Raw genomic sequence first — 23,687 nt, forward strand, 5'->3', positions numbered from 1 at the left:
AAAGCTGGATTAGGTCTTCGTCGTTTGCATGATTTTAATCGTTCTTTGGTGATGAAGTTGGGGTGGGGGTTAGTCACTAATCCTAATGCCTTGTGGGCTCGCGAGGTTAGGGATAAATATGGGTGTGGTAATGGCCCTCTTCCAAATGTGCAGACACGGCACTCCGAGTCGCATGTGTGGAGAGCGATAAGAAACACTTGGGATGACCTTCACAATAATCTGAAATGGCGTGTGAGTGATGGTATGACTGCTAGTTTTTGGTGTGATAGATGGGTGCACTCTGGTGTGATCCTGAAGGATGTTGCTTTTGCTGAAATTGGGGTGGTGGATTGTGTTAGAACTATCGTTGAGTTCTTTGATCCAAGAACATTGCAGTGGAGAGTCGACTTGTTTCAACATCTTCTACCTGCGTCTATGGTGGCTGAAATTCTTGGAATGGATCCTCCTGCTTCCAATATAGGGCCTGATCGTGTCATTTAGGGGGCTCTCTAGCAATGGTCTTTTTTCTTATAAATCTGCGTATAAGGTGAGTCAACGTGAGCTTCCTCCGATTCCTATACTTCCATGGTAGCATTTATGGCGGTGGGATGGTCCTTTTAAGATTTCAAACTTTCTGTGGCGGGTTATGCATAATGGGGTGTAGGTTAATGCTAGGCGATGGAGGTCGGGCATGACTCAAGACCCTCTTTGTCCCCTGTGTCACGCTGAAGATGAAACGATTTTGCATTTTTTCGTGACTGTAGGTGTGTGAGACCTCTCTGGGTGCAGCTAGTGGAGTCTTGTTACCAGGCTCGTTTCTTTTCTGTTGATATCTGTACCTGGTTGTTGCATAATTTGGATGGGAATTCCCTAGTGATGCTTGGTGGGGGTATATCTCTGAGCTTTGGTATCTTGGTTTGGCATATATGGGTGTCACGCGCAAATTTTGTATTCCAGGGAGCATCATTTGAGCTTCAGCAGATTTTGGCATCGACCCTCAAGATGCAGCTGGATCATGCACACTGTAGGGAAACTCTCTCCACCCAAGCCTTGCAAGTCATCCGACAGTATCGTGAAGTTCTAATCGGATGGTCCCCTACTTCCTTAGAATGGGTTAAATGTAATACTGATGGCTCGGTGAAGGGGCCTGACAGATCAGCAGCTTGTGGTGGTGTTTGTAGGGACTCTAATGGTCAGTGTTTGTTTGAGTTTAGTCGCAACTTGGGGACCTCTAATGTGCTTTGGGTAGAATTGTAGGGAATTTTCATGATCATTCCATTGGCGTGGAAGAGAGGTTTGAGAAGAGTGGTTGTTGAGAGTGACTCCATGGTGGTTGTTCAGTTGATTAGTGGCGGTTGTGATGTTTTCCACCCATATGCTTCATTGATGAATCAGATCCGGGATTGGACGACAAAGGTTTGGGATTGTCGGTGTGTTCATATTTGTCGGATAGCGAATCAGGTGGCAGATTGCTTAGCTAGTATGGGGCATGATTTGAGCCTGGGTTTGCATGTTTTAGCTAGTCCTCCTCCTAGCTGTTCTAGTCTTTTATTTTTTGACCGTACAGGAATGTCGTTCCCTAGATCTACTCTAGTGTAGTTTTTTGTTTTGTTTTTTGGGCTTTGTCCCTCCCATTATCTAAAAAAAATTTAAAATTTAAAAATATGTTTAATATTTTTTTAAAATTAGTCTATATTTAAATTAAGAATAATTATATAATTACAAAAAATAACATATGATAATAGAAAATTACTCCATGTTTACTATTACTAAATCAATATTTATAAGTTAGTTCATTTAATACCAATATTTTCACCATTTATAAATTAGTTCATTTTTATCACGACCACTTTTAAGAAAAACAACAGAGTTGAGCTGTGTTAGGGTTTTGCACCATAGGAGGGTTGCGCGCCAGAGAGAGGGTGACACGGCGACCGACGAATGGAGGAACGATTGTGATGTCATCGGCCTTAACCTCGGGTCTCGCGATTTCCTTTTCTTTGGGATCGACTTAAACCTAAGCGTAAAGCGCGCACTATGGGAAGCAGGAATCGAAATTGGTGGCGTGGAGGTGGCCGACGGTGGGTGGTCTGCCATCGCAGGTCCCGATATTTTGACGAGTAGCAGTTTCCAGTTCAATACGACATGGGAAGAACAAACCCAAGAATATGGAGGGTTGCGGGATGGCATCTTCTAACTTTTAAGAGAGGAAAACGTAAAAGGGCGCTTTACTGGACGGGCGCGATGATGACCCTCGGTACCGGTGGACCAGTGGTCACAGCCGTGATAACTTACGTCGCCGGCAATACCAACCACAACATCGTTTAAAGGATCACGATGACAGCCAGCCGCATGAAGGAGAAACATTGTCATATATTGTCTCTTTATCATATCCATCGAACGGACCATAAAACAAGAGCACAAGAGAAAAAGAGAATACAAACATAAATTTAAAGTGTTTCACGATATGATGTTGGTACTAAATGTCCTGTAATAAGAAACTTGCGATCTTTATATATAACCTTGGACCCCCACCATTCATCATGCTAAGTAATGTATGCCTTCTCCAATATCCAATATGCTTTCTTTAATTGATATCTTTATTCCTTCATCAACATTTGTAATGCGAGACTTATATTGATCCCAACACTCAACACACCACCACAAACCGAATGATTAAGGGACGGATCATCATCACAATTCAGTTTAATCCAAGGACAGATAGGAGGAACCGACCCCAGCCGAACAAACTTGCTGGCATGGTGGACAGAAGCTGAAGAGGCTCCCACTTGATCCAAAGAAAAATTCAGATCCTTAATTAGACTATAGAGTAATGATATATACACACCTCATTATTTATACACTTCATTTCCACCTATTTTTATTTCTATCTCTCTCATCTTATCATCTATCACATCTTATACTTTCTCTCTCTTACTTTTTCTTTTCTTCCTATCTCTCTCCTCCTCCACCTCTTTCCACCTCAATTTAGAGGTGTAGACAAATAATTATTGTTAGACTATATATGGACTCTACTGTAGAAAACAGCAACAGCATGGGAGTGGCCCTATTAATATTGAGTATACTAGAATAAGCATGCCTTAATATTTAATGTTTATATCAATTCAGTAGTTGGTACACAATTTGAGTTTGTTGTCCCCTTTGATTGTCTATGACTTTGAGCTGCCATTTGAACCTTCAAACTCAGGTTCCTTTGAACAAACGGATCATGCTTCTTTTTTTATTCTTTGTCGTCGTGCATGAGACTATGAGAGAATGGGGCACTCCATTGACTCCTTCCCGGCCCCGAAACACTTTAAAAACGATTCTGAAAGCAAAAGTAGTAGTGACAAAATTAATATCAAAGTGAGAGATATTAACGGGGTTTGTATAAGGTGGACCAAATAGTCCACAAAATAATATAATGTGGGATTTAGTAATTTTAATATCAATGGTCCACATAATAATATCGACATATTTCTAACACACCATTTAATTTCAAAAAAAAAAAATCACACGCCATTTTACAGAAGAACTAGCGGGATTACCCGTGCCCTGCACGGGTGACTTTTGTTATTTACAATTTAAATTTCATGTAATATTATGTTTTGTATCTTTTTAGTAAATATATTTTAACAATTGTTTCAACTATATGTTCTTAATAGTGATAATTATGTATTAATCTACCACAACTTTTTACTTATAAATTTTTAATTATTTAAATATGAAAAAAATTAAATATTTTAAATTATAAGATTTAAATTCACTCAAATTTTTATATATGCATTAAATCAGTATTTTAATTTTTTTATACATGTTTAATTATTAATATTTGATTGATTATTTTTCATATCAATGTTTCTATTTATAATAGCAATAACACTAATAATAATATATATATTTTGATTCAAAATGTTTGGTGAATGTGCATTTCCTTAAGGGATTTCGCTTAGGCTTCTGGTCCGGGTTCGATCCCCTCTAAGGGAAAATATAATACATTTGTGGTCAGGGACATTACTACCGTATCCCGAGCCAGATTAGTCACGTGGGGCTCTTTTCCCCTGTGGTGACTAGTGGCCAAAGGACAAAAAAAAAAACATGTAACAACAAAATGAAACCCCACTTCTAATAAAACTCAAATCAAATCATAGGAGAAAATCGCCAGATTAAATAAACCAAAATAATAGATAATTTACGAAAATTATTTAGATCCAGAGGCTTCTCTTATTTTTGAATAAACTCTCATGTGACTATTACTTTTAAGTTTGAACTCGTTCCTCTTTTTTGTCCTTGGCTCTTCGATCATACCTTTGGTAACCACCGCCTACCAAGGACGATGAAGGAAAAATTCATTTTATCAATCCAAGCAGATAAATTGAAGGATGTTCGTCTTTCCCCTTCATGATTTAATAAAGGGGTGAAACAATATATGATGGTGAATAAAAAATGGATGAATAAGTAAATAATAGGATCATGAAATAGGGGTGTTCATAACCGAACCAAACCAATTAAAACCGCTCAAATCGATTCAAAAAAACCAAAAACTGAAAAACCGAAAATAGCAAAAACCAATATTTACGCTAATGGATCGGATTGGTTTTCAGTTCCCATGTTCTAAATCGTACCGATCCAAACCAAACCGAAAGTATTTATTTATTTAAATTTTGACATACATAATTACCCATTTAACCATACTTATAATATTTTATTCCATGTATACCCAAACCTTTACAGTAATGTGTTTAACATTTTCCAAGTTAGGAGACATATGTCTTCTTTTTATTCAGCGAAAGTGAAACATATCAGTGCGTACATAATTCATTTCTTACAGTATTGATGTTAGTGTTAAGCATGATATCTTGTCTCTGTAACTTTTACAGTGCTTCTTGTTTTATGATTTTATTTTCTATTTTGTTATGTATTTCAAGATTTTTACTTTCTTTGAAAAACTGAAATCCAATCCAATCCAATCCGATAAAAATTGGATCGGATTTGAAAAAAAAAATTGGGTAATTAAATTATAAAACCGAAACGATTGATAAATTATTTTTCTCTATAGTTGTTTCAAATGAAAGAAAAATTGAAGGTGAAAGTCCCTTATCATGAAATTGAATAAAGAATTGAGAAACAGAAAAATGAAAGGGAGGAAATAGAGGAGTATGAAAAATATGGAAGAAAGTTGAAAATACTTACCATGGAGTAGACGAACGGAGAAAAAAACAGGATGGGTTTTTTTCATAAGAAATTTCAAAGATGGGAGGAAGAACCGAAGAAGTATAAGATGAATAGGAAATGGAGGAAAATGAAAGTCCTTGCCTTGTTTTCGAGGAGGTATGCACAAAAGGATGCTGAAATATTTTGATTTATTAATGTTTAATTTTTTCCTAAAATAAAATACTCATTATTGGTCAATGAAAAATTAATCAGAAATTAAACATATCAACAAAATTATTTGTATTAAATGTTCTAAGGATTCATTAATTAAATTATATCAATTTAATTTCGAAAATGTGGAATATTTCATTTTTGAAATTTCAATTCTTTAATTAATCTTGTCTAATTTAATTAATTTTTTTCGTTATTTCTTACAAATTATTTCATTGTTCCAATAAATTATCAATTCTTGAGCATCAAGGTTTTTAAAAATTGAATTTCAAAAGACAATTAATTATACTCATTAATTGTAGGAATTAATTAGAGCCATTAATTTCAATTATAAGAAATCAAAATTGTAGTATCTAAAATAGGAATATTTATTCAATTGCAAAATTTTCGAAAAATTAAAAAAAAAATGATGCTAAAATTTTTTAAAAAATATATTTATTTTATTTTCAAAAAATTATTTGCTCATCACACTCATTTTACAACTAATCTAGTAATAATTAGATTTTAAACGATTACTATAGTAAAGGAAATTCGAATTTCAAAAAAATTAATTTATATTTTAAAATCATTTTAACCATAATATTAAAGAAAAACAAATAAATGAATTTTAGAAAAATAAAAATTAAAAGATCCAATATTTATTTCTATTTGAAATAATTACGAATATTTATTATAACTATTTAGAATATTGTTAATTAAAATAAAGGGATTGCAATTATTTTTATGAATCGTATTTTCAAATTTGTAATATTTTTTAAAAATATTTGATTTATCTTAAAAAATAATTTCAGGGAAAATAAAAAATTAATTTTTTTTAATCAGAATTGATTATTTTCAAAAAGTTTAAATCTAATTATGAATTTTTAATAATGGATGAAATGAAATAGGTTTAGAGATGTTCATGTATTGTATCATGTTTTCGAAAATATGGAGGGGCAGAAAATAATATTATTTGGAATTATATCCTTACTTTGATAGTTTTTATAAGTATTACTTATGTTTTATTCTTAATAAAGATTTTACCTATATTAAACTTAGCAATTAATGTGACAAAAAAAGTGGAAATATAATTTTTTGTTTTGGAAGGAAAATGAATTACTTAAGAGGAGACATGTGGCATAGGTCTTCTAGAAGAAAACCTTCTTTTCATATATATACTAGTACTTTGACCCGTGCATCGCACGGGGGATTTTCATTTTACTTTATCGTGTGAATTTTTTCAACATATGCCCTTGTTTTTTTTTAAAGATAATTTATAGATTAAGAACAAATTTATTTTAGATATGAGAAATTATAAATTTGAATGTTGGTTTTTCTATGAAGAATGTGTTTGTTTTATAAAGTAATGTAAATGTTTTAGATATGTAACATTAAATAATTGAATGTATGTTTTTTTATATCGGAAATATAAATTGCACCCTCTAAGGATTGATCAATGAACATCTCTCATTCAACTCATATGTCTCTACCTCATACCACTTGAGCTATCATTCGGGGTATGTTTGGATTGGTGATAGAGAGTGGGATGGGATGGGATGAGATGAAATATTTTAAAGATCCATTGTTTGGGGAGAATTGTTATTCAGACCCCCCGGGACCATTATTTAAATTAGGATGTAAAAGTCAAGTACTAAAACATATTTAACCCTTAATTTAAATATCAAAAAAATTTGTGTTGAAATATTTTATAATTAATATACATTTATGAGTTTTCAATATTATAATTTTCTTAATTATTTTATCAAATTCCCCCGGAAGTTCTATTATACGCATAATTGTAATTTTTTACCAAGTTCATTTTCCATTAAACTCTCTCATGAGTGTTAAGTTCAAAAAAAAAAGTTAATGTAAATTCACTTTTTTATAACTAAATTAATTTATTATTTTTTTAAAAGGAATTAAATTAATGTATATTTATGAGTTCCATCAAATGTTATGATTTTTTTATAGGCTTCAAAGTATCCAATAAAGTGATTTCTAAAATTCAATAAAATACCAAAACCCTAAATACGCAACCGTTATTATTTTTAATAATTTTTGCATTATAATTAAATATCATTTGAAAAAACATATTCCAATTTTAATTTGTAAAAAACTCAGCACACCCACCAACATAAATAGAGTTAGGCCTGTGGCCCATAAAGGTTATAAGACACTGCACCACACATATAACGGTACCTTATAAGAGAGTTAAAAAATGAAGAGTTCTCAAACATTTGAATTATAAAAGATTCATCCCAAAAAACTTTCTTATAATTGAGACTATTTCTTTAGATTTATAATCCTCACAAATAGCCTTGTAACAGAAAAATTTCTTATACCAACGTATAATGAGGAGCCGTGACAAAAAATAGGGAGATAATCTCCAGCTATATCATTGTCAACAAAAAAAATCCAGCTATATCTTACCACATAATAGGGGGCTTGGATGGTAAATTGAATTTCAATGCTAAAACCACCAATAGTTATTTGATTAAAGCATGAAATAGTAAGTTTCCTCCCCTAACTAAAAAAAGCATGAAATAGTAGTATTATTATTGAAATAGGAAATTTTAGCAAGGTTGCTAAACAATTTCGACCAAACTTTTTAAGCCTATCCTCAACCATACACATATGTCAATGGTCCAGTGTTGTTCATCACGGATCGCGGACTATAGCAGTAAGCCAAAAATCCGCTATTTCCAGCCTCTTAAAGCGGTAAAAGTAGGAAATAGCGGAGTAGCGGTAAGCCAAAAAAGCGCTACGCTATAGCGCCTTGGTTAATTCACATCAGCCTCATGGAATTTCAGGCTGGAACCGGTAATCTGTAATAAGGGTGCATTTTTCAGCCTCAACTTTCCAACCTCATGATTAGGTAATCACCACTGCAACACCAGGTCAGCCAGATGCACTTGTATTCTTCTTTTGGACCTCCTGGCAGACTCACAATTAGAAGCCTTCCAAAACAGTTTAATTGATGATAATAAAACGCGTTCAATCGATATGGAGCCTATCTCTAAATCAAGACCCAAAACGACCAACAACACAACCTAATGACACCAACTGGGTAAGAAGGGATAGTTTAACAGCAAACAGTACCCTTGCTAACCAAAATCTTCCACGTTTCAATTTCGATCTAAGCCAACTTAATGCTTCATTTGCTGCTCAAAACCTCAATATTACTGATCTAGTTGCACTCTTGGGTATGAAAATTTTAACATCTTAAAAAAATTAATCTCTAACCACTAATCTTCACAAAGATAACCACTAATCTAAACATGAACATTGATTTTCTATAACTCATCCAAATCCAAGCATCAAGAATGATCACTCACGAGGAAATAAATCATACTTCAAGATTTCAAGAGTAAAAACTTCAGCACCTCTTGATAAAAATGTACTGCAACATGAGTTTTTCTAATGCCCAACCTTATGTCCTTAAAAGCGAGAGCTGCAGTAGCTTTATTACTTATTAGCACATTCTTTTTCTGCTCCTTGCCTTCTTTCTCTTCGACTGCCGCTGTTGAAAGGAGGTGACAATTTGCAATTAAAGTAAAGTCCAAGCACAAAGAATTTGGATCAGTTCGGCTTCAGTCATTCCACATGAATCAAAACATGTCAAAATGGATCTGAGTAAACAATTTAAGCAAAAGGGATAACAAATCAACGATTAACAACTTAAAGTCGTTGCCCAAACTGAAATGGCTGAATTTGTATCGCTATGCCTAAAATAATAGTCTTTAATTTCTGCAGGTTAATCACTGGCTCAAATAAGAGATTGCACACACTCAATATTTATCTGATAAAAATTCGACTGGTTCAATTATAAAAAATATCGCTTCAAACTTTGCTTATGAGCTTAAAAGTATACAAAAAGCAAGGAATAACTAACCCAATCAATCATTATTAAGAGGAGCAATTAGATTAGCTAGAGAGACAGAAAAGTTGTACCCAGTGCAATGCATAAAGTTGAACCCCGGGGAATGCATAATCTTTCTTCTGGAATACATGAAAAGGCATAGAGGTCCAAACAGATTTGCAGAGCAGATTAAGATCCGAACAGATTTGGTCCGACTCCTCAAAGCTCGGCGATCATGCGGCCGAAGCCACACTCAACACCATCGCAAGCAAGAACATCAGTGACCACCGAGTCACTCTCCACTGAAACTCTCTGCAAAGCTAATCAAAGAAAAATGCATCATAAAAAACATCATATAAAAAAATTAAGATTAGACCTTTCATCAATGTTCGTGGACATTGCTCAAATGTTAATACAGACAGAAGAGATAGTAGTTAATATGTAAGATGCAAGACGGTAAAGGGCAATGAATCACAAATTCTACAAACCTATAGAGCTCCTTTAATATCATCTGGGTTTCATACCGAAACCTCGGGGAAGACAGAAAGCAATTTTCAAAGTAGTATTGAATCTCAATTTTTAGAGTAGCAGTATAGACAGAAAGCAACAATATATGCAAACCTTAGTCAAACCACTTTTTTCTAGCATCACATCTGGAAAATAATCATCATCAACCATTCAATTAACCAAGGCCTTCATGTTATAGTGATTGTTTTGTACAATGTCTCATTCACGACCTGTACAAAATAGGCCAAAATACCATTTCATAATTTACAAATCAAGTCAACCTCCAATCTATCAAAGTAAAAGAGCAGGAAGTGAAACAAATTAAAATATCAAATTACAAAAGGGATTCAGCCCAATTTCTGATGCATCACAAAATAGCAGTAAGCTAGGAAAATCAAGGGCTCTCATCTTCAACACTATCTTAATGAGAATACAGCAAAGAAAAAAGAGAAGACACTCACCTGGAAGAACTCAACACAAACAATGGAAGCAGCCGCACATGATTTCACGGAAACCCTTTTCGTGTTTGCACGTCGTGGAACGTTGAAGACTTCGCCAGCGAGAACTGTTTCGTCGCCGATGGGAGCAACATAATCCGACGCCAATGTTATTGTTAGTAAGAATCATAGGCTGCATCCACCGACCCTTGGATGCAAATCCTTCCAGTGCCAAAAAAAAAGTGTGCTTTAATGAGGAAAGGAAATAAAAGAAATTAATGTGGGGCAGTGAAGAGACAAAGGAAAGTGAAAGATGGAGTGGCCGGTGAGAGATGGCAAAGCAACTGATGAAGGGTCGTGAAGAGACAATGGAAAGCCAAGCGTCGAGGGGAGAGTGAGAGACGGTAAAGCATTGATGTGTGCACTTTCAAGGCCTCCACAAAATTGATCTGACTAATAAGATTGAAGGTAATGAACGGTTCTGATTTCATCCTTTACTCATTGATCTTAAATTTACTAAATTATCCATGGAAAAAATTTACTTCATGTGCAATGAACTATTCAATCACAAAATTGCCCTCAAGGCTGCACAAACTTTGCTTTTATACATAGTATAGATAGATAGATAGATAGATAGATAGATAGATATAGATTGAAAAATTAAAATAACATTTACGTTGAAAATTAAATTAAAAAGGATTTAAATTAATTTTATTTTCTGATTTTTTATTATTTTTGTTCTATTTTCGAATTCAATTTTTTTTATTATATTAGATATATTTTCAAATAAAATTCCTAGTAAAGGTTACATAAAAAATTGAAATTAAAATCAATATTAAATATTGAAAATCTGTACTTTCGAAACAGATGAAAAATTAAAATAATAATTACGTTGAAAATTAAATTAAGAAGTATTTTTTCTGATTTGTGATTATTATTTTTTATTTTCGAATTTAATTTTTCTTATCATATTTGTAATGTTTTCAAATATAATTCCAAGTAAAGGTTATATAAAAAATCGAAATTAAATATTAAATATTAAAAAATTAAAACATTAATTGTTGTGATAATTCAATTAAAATGGATTTAAAATATTTTTGAACTTTTAAATAAAGGTTACATAAAAATTGGAATTACATTAAATGATATTAAATAGGGTGAGTCATGATTGGATGTTGTGACAAAAAAGTAGAATGAATATTTTTTTTCTTGGAGAGAAAATGGATGAATATGGAGGTGCCATGTGTCATAGATCTTCTAGACTAAACCTTATTTTCACATATATATAGATTTTTGGAATATTCCATTTCTTGGAGAAAAAATTCCAGAATATGCTCTAGCTTTTTGGATTAAATAGGATAATAAGGTCCGCTAATGGAAAAAACCTTGGAAATTTGTTTAGTAATGAAATGTTTATTAATGATGTGTGTCTCACATATAAATTATTTGTTTGATTTGTAGAAGTTTTAGCCAAAAAAAAAAGCAAAATTTTTAAAAATCATGATGCTGGAAAAAAAAATATTTATTTGATTTGAAAACATTCATTTTCTCATCTAAGTAAACCAACAACCAATAATATTAATTAGATTTTCAACAATTATTATAATGAAGAAAGTTAAATTTCAAATGTAAAATTAATATAATATTTCCTTCCAATATATTTTTTAAAAAATTTAAATATATTTTTTAAAAACATGTTAAAGACATAAATTATAGGTTAGGAAATAATGATAGTTTAAATTAAAAGTTTCAATATTTATTATCAACATTGCTGTTGGAGTTGAACAAACAAAGGATTCCAATTTTTGTTGTGTATTATATTTTTTAATTTGTAATAAAAAAACTAATGTTAGATTTATTTTTAAAATAATTTCAAGTAATTTTTATATTTAAAATTTAAAAAGTGAGAAAAAGATTTCGAAATAATCTTTTTTTTTTGAAATAGATTTCGTAAAATTGTCACAAACTTTCAAAAATATAATATTTAAAAATATACATTCAAGTGTATCATATAGGATAAGGAATTATTAATAATAAATGAAATTAAATAGGTGAGAGATGAAATATGTTGTAACAAAAAAGTGGGATGCCTTTTTTTTTCTTGGAGGGAAATTGGAAGAATTTGGGGGTGCCATGTGGCATAGGCTTCTAGAAGGAAACATTATTTTCATATATATATATATAGATGAATATGTTTGAATTTAAAAGGGTGGGCTATTTATGCTCGGGGTCCTTAAACTATGGTCGGAAATCGGGATACGTCCCTAAATAAAAAATTTGCTGGTTTTCATCTTTAACTTAATTAACCAGTTGGGTCTCATCCCTTTATCGGTTGGGGTGCTTATATGGTATAGTTAAGTGCTGACATGTCGTTTTTTTTTGTTTTTTATTACATGTGGAATATACAAGAGGGCTAAAACCAAAAAAATTAAAATTTCATCCTAACCAACCTATCATCTTCATATTCATCTTCAACATTTCACTTTTTTTTAAATCCACTAAATATTCATCTTCATCCTAACCTATCATCTCCCTCATCCCAAACCGCTACGACCTCTTTTTGGAACTGACCCAGAACCTGCAAGCCACCCAGAACCTCCAGTTACACCTCCCAGGCTCCCACCCTTCAGAACCTCTGGCCGTCGCGAATCCTGTGTCTAAAACCAAAAACAGTCTGATGGTGTCGTACATATCTGCTTCTGAGAGGAGAAATCCAGATATAGGAGGTTCAAAGATGTTGGTGTTGGGAACCTTCGATCTTGGAGGTTTGATCGAAGCTCTTCCAGATCACAGGAAAAAAAAACCCAAAAGGGGAGAGGAGAGGTGGTTGAGCCAGAGGATGCAGAGGAAGGCGAATCAGTGGAACTTGTAGGGCTTGTGGTTGCGAAGCTTGACGGGAAGAGAGGGAGAGGAGATCGAAGTGAAACAAGAAAAATGAGAGAAGAATGATTTTGTGTTTGGGTTTATTGCTGTAGAACGAGAGGGAGAGGATTTAATTTACGTTTATTGCTGAAGATTGATATTTGGGTTTGGTGATGGATTTAATTTGGCTTTTGTGATGAAAATTGATATTTGAGTTTGTGTTACAGATAGGTTTAATTCTTGGTCGTAGATGAAGAATTATGAAGTTGTGTTACAGAGCATAGATGAAGAATGATAGGGTTTAGGGGATGAAGATGAAGATGGAAAAAAAAGAGGAGTAATTATAAATGTTTAGTGGAAAAAAAAAGTTTAAAAAAATGACATGTCAGCCCTTACCTCCTAGTTGCATGCCATGTCTGCACCCCAACCGGTAAAGGGATGAGACCCAACCGGTTTATTAAGTTAAAGGATGGAAACCAGCAAAAAATTTGTTTAGGGACGTATCCTGATTTCCAACCATAGTCCAGGGACCCCGAGCATAAATAACCCAATTTAAAATATAGTGAATGCAAACTTAAAAGGGTATGAGGATCTTTGTCGAGCATTTGGCGGAATAGTTGGATTTTTTAGCGAGGGGGGTCTTGGAGAGTTGGGAATGGAGCTCGATCAGATTAATGGATGGACCTATAATTTGCTTCTACATATGGGGTTCCGAGGATCTTTACAGAGGAGTTGAGTATAACGCACGTGGGAGACTTGATTGACAAGCAAATGAATGCGTGGAAGAGAGATGTGATTAAAGTTGTCTTTTGCTTAGGGACGACTATATCTATTCTTTTGCAGGGTCGACCCAACACTAAATGAGGTATAAAACAAACTTTAAAGTGACTTTTTTTACTTAGATTTTTTTTATTTAACCTTTTTACGTAAAAATAATTTTTTATTTAAAATTTATTTTCCTTTTCATTGAAACTATTGAGCTTAGTTTTTTGAACTGGTACCTTGATTTTTATTTGAAACTATCTTTACAAAAAGACTATTGGACTTATAACCAAGGTTATTAAAACCGGACCGGTGATCAAACCGGTGAGGGCACTGGTTCAAAGTTCATTGGTTCAATCGCAATTGAACCGAGGTCGAACCGGTTTTACCGCAATAATTTAAATAGTATTATTTTTAAATAAATATATAATGTATAAGGTAGTAGTGAGTTAAAAAACATTATTTTTAAAACTGAATCGATCATTAAATGTCATTTAAAAATATTTAATACCAATACTTGTGTTACTACTTTTATTTTTATACTGAAATTTAGATTTGATAATAACATGTTAATATTGCAGTAACTAAATATTAAGCATAAAATAACAAATAAAAAGATGAATAAAGCAACAAGGATACGCTTGCTAAATTTATTGAATGATGACATTAGCAATATTCACAAATGTATAACGAAACAAAGAAATGGTACATGAAGAGCCAAATTTAAGATGAATTCACGTTCAAGAAAAAATTAAGATGCATTCATAATTCCTGTAACAAATGTCGAGAAAAAAGTAGTGTATACATTTTTTTATTCTTGGTAGCAGATACCTAAAACTGGTGATTGTTTCAAATTAATTAATATTTCACCCTTTTTGAGATTAGTCTGACGTTGGGTGTAGAGAATATTTAAGGTCCTTTAATAGTCAAAAACTGCGCATGGAGAGTTGCAAATTGAAACACTGAAAACGAAAATTTAAATGACAGCTAAACAATCCGGTCTAACCGTTTTACCACTGGTTTACACCGGTTCTGCCGGTTTTAACCGATTTTTGTGCTTTTCATCCGGTTTTTAAGGTGCTCGGTTTTAGGCATGTTTCAGACCGTCCACCTGACCGGTTCCCGGTTTTTCGGTCGAACCGGCCGGTCCGGTTCGGTTTTTAAAACCATGCTTATAACATAAATGTGAGACATTTTTCTTAGTGACTATAATTTTTAGGTCTAAAGCCCTTGCTTGGGCTTAGGCCGCCTTGTTCCTTTGCCAACAATATCAGAGGATCGGATATGCTTTGTTGGCCACAATTTGTTTGCCACTTGAATGGTAGAGAAAACACACACACCCGACTACCAGTGTGCTGAATCAACATTTTATTTTTATCAGGAAAATTGAGAGGACAGTGATCATAAGTTATGTGATTTGACAAAGAATAAAAATTCATAAGGGATGTGACAGGTCAAAACCCAATTATTGCAAAAAGTTATTTTCTTAAAGTCAAAAAAGTTAAGCTATTAATTAAATTAAATCACACAAAAACAATTTTATATTATTAGACGTGATCAAACTCCCTGCTTAATCTTAAGGGATGCGGCGTCGTGTGACTCCTACATTTTGACGTGATCAGTTGCCACGTCACCGTCCCTCACCGTCGACGGCCCTCCGCCGCCATTGCGATCCGCAATTTCCCCTCCCCGCCGCTGCAAAACACAATGTCACAACTCACAAATGTCGTTGAGTCTAAGCTCCTTCAATTGCAGAACCATCCGCTCCTGTTTCTGAATCATGGGTCACCAAATTTGAAACTCTCACACCACACCAAAATCCTATCAGCCCCAGCCCCAGAAATCTGCGTCACGAATTCGAACCTGGGAGCGCACGCAGCCAAGATTCATGTGTGAATCAAATCAATACGGAGACGTGGTTGCAGATGAAGGAGAAGTGCCATCGCTTCCCAATTTGTGAGTATCTCATTTTCATTTCTATTAGGTTTTCATCAACTTTGAAAATTCAAAAAGTTCCGACCCTTATTTGCAAAATTTCGAAAAAATTACAATAGTATATAGTATGTCAAAATACTCAAGTGGTTCACCCTATAACTACTCCCATTAAAATATAATTTTTTTGGATGGCATTAAAATATTAAGGGTTAGGAAAAATATTTTTGCAAATACTTGATATTTATGTGGTGTTAGTTGAACACTGTGTTTGGTTGGGGAAGAAAGGAAAGGAAAGGAAAGTGGAAGGAAAGGAGGAGAAAAGAAAGGAAGAGAAAGCAAAAGTGAGAGAAATTTTTAAGTTGTTTGATTGGATGGAAATGGAAGAAAAGAATAGGAGGAAAGAAAACTGTAATTTTGTAAGATGACTTTTTTGCCCCTGCTTAAAAACTAATAATTCTTATAATTTTAAAACTTCTAGTGCCATATAAAAAAATTCCAGCACAAATTTGCAATGTTATTTTTAATTTTAATAAAAAAACTCAAATAATTTTACACAATGCTTTTCTACTATTAAGATTTTTATTATGAAATTAAAGTGGCTAAAAAAATGAGCAAATAACCTGTTGAAGTACTACACCAAATGTGGCTAAAAAATTGTTCCAAAAGTCTGCATATTATATTTATAAGTTAAATAAGGTCTGATATATTTTGTACATGGCCACATGTATCAAGCTGTAGAAGTAGAACCCATAAAATGGCTCCAACTTGAGGGTAGTTTGGTATTTTTTATGAAAATTGCTCCAACTTTCCACTTTTCTGCCCAAATCGGAAGGAAAGTTTTTTGCTATGGGACCCACAAAAAGTTTTCCTTTCTTTTCTTCCTGCAGTGATACCAAACATTGGAAAACAAAATATTCTTGCTCTTTTCTTTCCTTCACTTTCTTTTCCTCTCAGATTCTTTTGAAACAAACAAAGCCGAAGTAGTAAAAAATGATTGCTTAATTTCTAGAAAGTTCGATTTGGTTCATATTTGCAGTAGAAGTTGTATTTTTAATAAGACTTTTAACTTCAGTCTTTCACACACCCGGGTTAAAATTGTAAGATCAATTTAGTTCATAAAATTAAAAAGAGTACTTGAGATTAAATATTATTTTTATTTCAAACTCTTATGAATGAAAAAACTCAATAGTCAATCATTTTCCGCTACGGAAAATGAAGAAATTTAGAAGTGAATGATTAGGATTTGAATTCTTATGATGAAATTAATTTACTAACAATTAACGACTAACATTTCCCGATTAAAAAAAATCTACCGCTACAAATATCACGACTTAGCAACTCTAATTACCTTCGCCAACACACAAATAAAAATGGTAAATAATAATAATTCTTAACTGATAACTATTGGGTCCTTCACGAATTGGGTATCTTGTGGTATTCATGTTCAAATTCGCCTCTCTCTCTTTTTTAATTTTATAAGTTTTCTAATTCAATTTAACAACCAATCGCTAGGTCAGTGCAGCCCCCCAGTTGAGATCTTAGCAATTTGTCGTTATACCTTTTCAAAAATTTTTCTGAACAAACATCCATTTGTTTTTTATTCAATTATTAACCCTCTCGTGTTTCATTTGTAAACGTGATGTTGGATATGCATGTATGTATTAATTTCATTCTCACCTTATTTTTTTCTTTCATCTTATTTCCATTAATTTTGTATTCTTATTTTTCCTTTCTTTTTTTATCTATTACGTTACTTATTATTTCTCTTTTTCGAACGAAAAAGTTTAAAACCCATTAGTTCATTATTTAAAATATAAAATTTTAAAACGTAAATTATAAAAGTTTGTTATAAAATAAATCATGATAAATTAAGCTTAAAGAGTTGAATTCTTTTCCTATTTCTTTTGTGAATATTAATTGAATTTCATAGCCATCAATTCATCTTTCCTAAGTTGTCTTCATTCTAATTGTGTGACATGTGCCATAGCCCATATGTCACATGACTGCAATAATTTCATGTCATTTGTAATATGAAAGTCTTTTTCATGTTAGAATAATTTAATAAGTGTTGTCCCAAAAAACCTTTATATCTATAGTATAATTTTCTTTTTGAAGTACATCAAAAGAAAAACACAATTTCCCTTTTAACACTTGCCGACTATATAATGTATGAGAACAGAACCTTTATGTGGTTCATTTTCATTTCATTCTATACACAAGTATAGAGCTCCAAGAGTCTCTCCTTTAGCTGTATGTTTGTTTGCACAATTGTGTTTTTTCCTTCTTTTGGCTTCAAAAAGAAAAAGTGGCAAAAGCACCACCTTTTACATCTCTTTCTGATGATTCATTTTCAATTTTATGCTGCATGTGAAGCTATAGATAAGAGGGACACTTGTGAAACTAGAAGTGGAGTTCTCTTACAAACATGGGGGAGGAGAATATGAAAGAACCATTGTTGGAGAAGCAGTACTATAACGGTTGCCCAGGTTGTAAAGTGGATCAAGCAAAAGAGCTAAACAAGGGTGTATCAGTTCTTAATCTTTTTATTATATGGATGGTGGTGTTATGTGCAAGTAAGCACTGAATTCTAATTTCACTTCTGGACAAATTAAATGTTGTAGTTCTGTCCTTTGTGACTTTTGTGTACCTTGTTGCGAGTGCTGCTAATGCTACCTTTCTAAGTTCTAACCACTAGTGGCATGCTTAGTTTCCTTAATTTGTGTAGCCCCACTTTTGATTCATGGCATGTTTCCTCAAGACCTCAACATTTAATGTTTTCAGCTAAAACTGCAATACTAGTGTTTTTGTATCTTGAGTGTCTGAAAATTGTGTGAACAATAGTCTGATATTGGTGCCTTCTATATGGGTGGTGACTGGTGAGGGAAAGTTGAAGATAAATGTTTTATGGGATTTTCAGTCTGATATTTTGAAATAAAAGTCAGTATTTAACTAGTTATGAATTCTCATGTCTTCCTCTGCCAGTTGAAACCATTATCTTTTTCTGATGTTTCTTTATTTTGTCCTTTGCAGCACTACCTGTATCATCTCTCTTTCCATTCCTCTATTTCATGGTGAGTTTAACTATCTACTATGGCCTACAGTATACCTTCCATATGATGCATCCTCTAGTTTGTTATAGTCTTATTTCTTGGAAGTTGCTGATCACATGTGGACGAGAATTATTTATTGAGTATTTCAAGTTCAATTTCATTTTCTATTTTAATTTAGTTTATTTTATATTCATAAGTAAAGATGAATTGTAAGGGATTGGCAATAGCTTATTGTTTTCCCCTCTTCCGCTTTTTCATTTGTTATAAACTGATGCACGTAATATACATCCTCAATAATGCAACATTAATTTTCAGGTAAGGGATTTCAATGTTGCAGAAACAGAGGCTGATATTAGTTCTTATGCTGGTTATGTGGGTAAGATTAGTTTTTACATTTTCATTCTTTGAAGTCTTCTATCCTTGTTATGAGGTCTTTCTTGGTGACACCTGTATGACTGAAATGTTGCAGGATCTACATTCATGCTTGGCAGGGCTTTGACATCTGTAAGCTGGGGAATGGTTTCTGATCGCTATGGTCGAAAACCTGCTATAATTTCAGGGATTATTGCAGTGTAAGTATAGTATCTGTCATTGAATTGGATGCTTTCTTTAAGTATGCTGTGTGGTTTCCGTTTCCCATAACTATCAATGTTTACTTGATTTCAGTGTCATTTTCAACACACTCTTTGGCCTTAGCTCAAATTTTTGGATGGCTATTATCACGAGATTTCTTCTGGGAAGTTGTAATGGTATACTTGGACCAGTGAAGGTATCACTTTTTTTAACACCCAAGAATGTGCAATTCAATGTTTCATCCTCTTGCAACAGGATAATTTTTGAATATATGTTCATGAATACATGACTTTTTCAATTTATACTATATCTATTTGATGAAATCATTTATTTAACAGGCCTATGCTACTGAACTTTTTCGAGAAGAGCATCAAGCTATAGGGCTCTCTACGGTATGCCTCATCAACTCCTTTTATCTACTATCACTTCTCAAAACAGTGTTTCCATCAAAATAATTGAAAGTGTGATCTGCTTTAGGTCAGTGCAGCTTGGGGCATTGGTCTGATTATTGGCCCAGCATTGGGAGGCTATTTGGCTCAGGTACTATTGTTATTCTTTGCGTTTAGAAGTAAAATATAAACCTTCCAAAAAGCCTTGAATTTAGTACATGCACTTAAGATTACTTGTTTTGTAAGATTTCTGGTATATTTAGAAGGCTGATGTCTGAAATATTGAACTTAATTGAGAATTATAAAAGTTGAATTTCCAAAACCCGTTTGTCATATCCAAATATATGCTCTTCTGCATGGTTCTTACATTTTGCATCTTCAAGTTTTTCTTGTGTGTGTTTGTATCATTTTCTGTCTATAGGTAATGGCACACATTCATGTGCACAATTGTCATTTTTTCCTCTAGTACTAAAGGAAATTTCTTATTGCAGCCAGTAGAGAAATACCCTCATATATTTCCAAAGGATTCCTTTTGGGATAAGTAAGTGGACTTATCCTACTCTTTAATTTTATGAAACCTATGGATTCGAATTCGATTTTGGCTTTCATTTTTGTCTATTTGTCAGTTTTTTCTTTATTGATATGTGAATTTTCATTTGTCAAAAACTCAAATCATCATGCAGGTTTCCATACTTCTTGCCCTGCTTTATAATATCAGGACTGGCATTTACAGTACTTATTGCCTGTATCTGGATTCCGGTATGCACATTAGGTTCTAACATATCTGTTAATTAGCTATTTATTTCATATCTTCTTTATGCTTTGTAAATTTTACTTTTAACACTTTATGATGATATTTAATGTAGATCTATTTTTGCGTGATTTTTTCTGCTTAGCCTGGCTTCTGTCTTGATTGTTTGTCTGGTCTTATCGGCTCCTTCATTGTTTAAAATACCTGCAGGAAACACTTCACAATCACAAAGGTAGCAATGAGTCCACAGATGATGCTGAAGCTTTAGAAAATGGAAGCAGCAGGGTTGACAAAGAAAAGACAATCCAAAAGAATGAAAACCTCTTCAAGAATTGGCCCTTAATGTCATCTATCATTGTTTATTGTATTTTCTCCCTTCATGACATGGCTTATCAAGAGGTATCTTTTCTATCTAATGAGGTTAAAAATGGTATATGCAACTCATTTAATTCCAACCGTTTGGATTCTCCTACTTCATTTTATCCATCTATCAATGCATCTATAAGTGAAAAGCTCCATCTTCCTGTTTTCAATAGGTTTTCTCTTTATGGGCTGTTAGTCCTCGAAGGCTGGGAGGTTTGAACTTCACAACTGACGATGTTGGTAATGTTCTTGCGGTAACAGGTGCATCTCTGAAACCTATAGTAATGGTTAATCAATTTTGGGCAAATATGTTTCCTTACTAAATTTCCATCCATGAAGATTACACAAACCCATATCTTTATTACTAAATTTTGGTCAGGTCTTTCACTTATCATCTTCCAACTCACCCTATACCCGTATGTGGAAAGAACTTTTGGACCTATTAGCATCGCCCGCATTACAGGGGTTAGTTTTTACCCAATTGTGGAAATTATTGCATTTCAGCATATCATTGTTTGTTATTTGAAATATGTCCTGTTATTGTGGTTCCATATGCAGATGTTATCCGTACCACTTTTGCAAAGTTATCCCTTTATAGCTATGTTGTCAGGCGTAACACTATACATAGTGATAAGTGCTGCTTCTATTCTGAAGAATATTCTAGCTGTAAGTACTCCTTTTATTAATCATGAGAGTTTACAATAAATCGAACTAGACTCAGTGTGATTCACATTCACTATAGATGTTTGCATCAGCTTCTCATTTCTCAAAGCTTCCCTCATAATTTATTTTGGGTTTAAAATCAATTTCAGAAATACTTTCAAACATGCACTAAAACTCAGAGTCTAGTTAAATTGATTCTTAAAAGGTTCTCTATATTATTAATGTGACTGACTGTATTCTCTTAACCTGACTTAGGTGACCATCACAACTGGTTTATTTCTTGTGCAAAACAGAGCAGTGGTAAATTTTCAGATAATTTTATTATCTCTTTTTTCCTCTAAGAACACTGACATTATTTTTGACAGAACTATGGCATATATGACAATGTTCATTTTGAAAACAGGAGCAACACCAAAGGGGGGCAGCTAATGGCCTTTCTATGACAGCTATGTCTCTATTCAAAGCTATTGGCCCTGCTGCAGGTGGTGCATTGTGAGTGTTCCTTTGATCTCTTCCACTTTTATTTGATTTACTCTCATAGTTCAAAACAGTGAATGTAGATATTCATAAATGATGCTTGCTATAAAACTAGCAGATTAATGTACAGGTTTTATATATACTTTATTATATAAATTTATCTGATTTATCTTTGGCTGAAACCTAATGCCGAGTTCTGTAATGATGTGGTCCTTTTAGAACTGACTGTATGTTGACTGGAAGAAGGTAGCCTTTTTCCTGTCACTATATACCTTGATCCTTGTCTGTTTAGAAAGAGTTCATAGAAATTACTCACTCCACTTTGATCCCTTTGCAGTTGATAAATTCTTCAGTAGTAGAAGTTTTGATCCACATGTTATTTGATTACAAGTAGGATATATTGAAAATGATATTCAATTAATATTCTTTATATCTTGATCAATGCAGATTAACTTGGTCACAAAAGCGCACACATGCTTCTTTCCTACCAGGTATGATGCTCGCCTAACTTGTTTCAGCCGATTCATATATAATTACTTGCAGCTTACAGTTGTACATTAAACTGCAGGCACCCATATGGTCTTCTTTATCATGAATTTAGTTGAGGGACTTGGAATACTGATGATGTTTAAACCATTCCTTAGTGAAAAGAAGAAAAATCACACTGATCAGTTACACTGACATCAATCAACTTGCTTGAGGCATGGCAGCATCCCTATGAAGTTGTCCATTATTGAGGACAATGAGGGTAACTAGGTGGCTAACATGATAGCACCAATTGAATATGTAACATGCCATTTTTATCTACTCACCCCATTCAAACACCCCCCCTCCCCAAAAAAAATAAAAGGAAAAAAAGCAAATGAGTAAGTATTACAAAAAAATAATAATAATGAACAAGACAGAAACTGGAAAAGCATAGGGGAAGGTATAAAGAGAAACCCCACATGTTGTGGTGCTTCTCTTAGTGGCATCATGGTTCTTAAGTTGAAAGTGACATAATTACATTCTCCTTCTGATTTTGTATTTCATGACCGTTTATAAATTACATATAGCTAAGTTTATGGAAGTATATAATTGAGATATTTTAATCATAATTATCTAAAGAGACTTGGTACTGTGAAATCTTATGTATATTTAAAATTTGAGTCTTCACTATGGGGATTATGACACTCAATTGATACATTCTCCATCTCATTTAGCTACACTACATCACTCTTTTCTTTAAAGCCCTTATTGACCTGGCATTTCATTTTTCTTTAGTTATTTCATTTCGTTAATCTTCCTTCCATTCTTCTATCTCTTGGCACCCTTCACCATGAGAATTTTACTTCATTGCCTCCTTCAATTTTTCACTCCTCAAATCCCACAACCTTAGATGTCATTTGTTGTCCAAACCACAACATTGTCATCATCACTATTCACTAGAGCACCATCTAGCTATCCACGTTGTGACTCAATTTGTGGGTGAGCTGTTTCTTCAGTCAAAGTCACCTTTGTCAAAGTCATAATTCTGTCGTATGAGTCACTAACCCAGGTGGGGTTGATGTGCTTCACATGGAGAGTGGTCATGACAAAGAAATGATGGGGACCAAAGAAGCACTTTGAAGGAGAAAAGGGTGGCGATGCAAATCATAGAAGCAAATTTTATGTGTTAACTCTCCCTGCTGCAATTCTACAAACTTAACATTTTGGTTTTTTTTTTTTCTATTTAAT

At 33.3% G+C, this 23,687-nt stretch overlaps 1 protein-coding gene and 1 long non-coding RNA gene across 6 annotated transcripts; one reads left to right on the forward strand and one right to left on the reverse strand.

Moving 5' to 3' along the window:
* Nucleotides 1-8,616: 8,616 nt before the first annotated feature.
* On the reverse strand, nucleotides 8,617-10,583 carry LOC130745314 (uncharacterized). Of its 4 annotated transcripts, none has more exons than XR_009021672.1 (4): nucleotides 10,171-10,583; nucleotides 9,824-9,939; nucleotides 9,295-9,522; nucleotides 8,617-8,972 (listed from the first exon to the last, which is right to left on the reverse strand). It is a non-coding gene; the product is annotated as an uncharacterized LOC130745314 (long non-coding RNA). The 4 variants fall into 4 exon arrangements; XR_009021671.1 differs by having other exon boundaries at nucleotides 8,617-8,863; nucleotides 10,171-10,581; XR_009021673.1 differs by having other exon boundaries at nucleotides 8,617-9,514.
* A 7,253-nt stretch (nucleotides 10,584-17,836) lies between these two features.
* On the forward strand, nucleotides 17,837-23,096 carry LOC130745315 (protein ZINC INDUCED FACILITATOR-LIKE 1-like). 2 transcript variants are annotated; one of them, XM_057597499.1, is made up of 18 exons: nucleotides 17,837-17,955; nucleotides 18,079-18,278; nucleotides 18,736-18,776; nucleotides 19,071-19,131; nucleotides 19,225-19,327; nucleotides 19,422-19,524; nucleotides 19,667-19,720; nucleotides 19,806-19,868; nucleotides 20,209-20,258; nucleotides 20,401-20,476; nucleotides 20,679-20,867; nucleotides 21,005-21,092; nucleotides 21,211-21,296; nucleotides 21,390-21,497; nucleotides 21,750-21,794; nucleotides 21,898-21,986; nucleotides 22,419-22,462; nucleotides 22,540-23,096. In XM_057597499.1, the coding sequence occupies exons 2-18, from the start codon at nucleotides 18,131-18,133 to the stop codon at nucleotides 22,650-22,652; spliced, it is 1,461 nt and encodes a 486-aa protein (XP_057453482.1). In that variant the 5' UTR covers nucleotides 17,837-17,955; nucleotides 18,079-18,130; the 3' UTR covers nucleotides 22,653-23,096. The 2 variants fall into 2 exon arrangements, with proteins under 2 accessions (XP_057453482.1, XP_057453483.1); XM_057597500.1 differs by having other exon boundaries at nucleotides 17,845-17,955; nucleotides 18,085-18,278.
* Nucleotides 23,097-23,687: the final 591 nt, after the last annotated feature.

The sequence above is a fragment of the Lotus japonicus genome, chromosome 3 (genome assembly GCF_012489685.1).
Source record: "Lotus japonicus ecotype B-129 chromosome 3, LjGifu_v1.2".
In the NCBI taxonomy this organism is placed as follows: Eukaryota; Viridiplantae; Streptophyta; class Magnoliopsida; order Fabales; family Fabaceae; genus Lotus; species Lotus japonicus.

What these genes read in the sequence shown, in the direction of transcription:
- LOC130745315 (XM_057597499.1), top strand. Translation starts at nt 18,131, where the DNA reads ATGGGGGAGGAGAATATGAAAGAACCATTGTTGGAGAAGCAGTACTAT. An exon ending in TTGTGCAAAACAGAGCAGTG is followed by an intron (nt 21,795 to 21,897) that starts GTAAATTTTCAG and finishes TTTTGAAAACAG; the next exon opens with GAGCAACACCAAAGGGGGGC. An exon ending in CCTGCTGCAGGTGGTGCATT is followed by an intron (nt 21,987 to 22,418) that starts GTGAGTGTTCCT and finishes TGATCAATGCAG; the next exon opens with ATTAACTTGGTCACAAAAGC.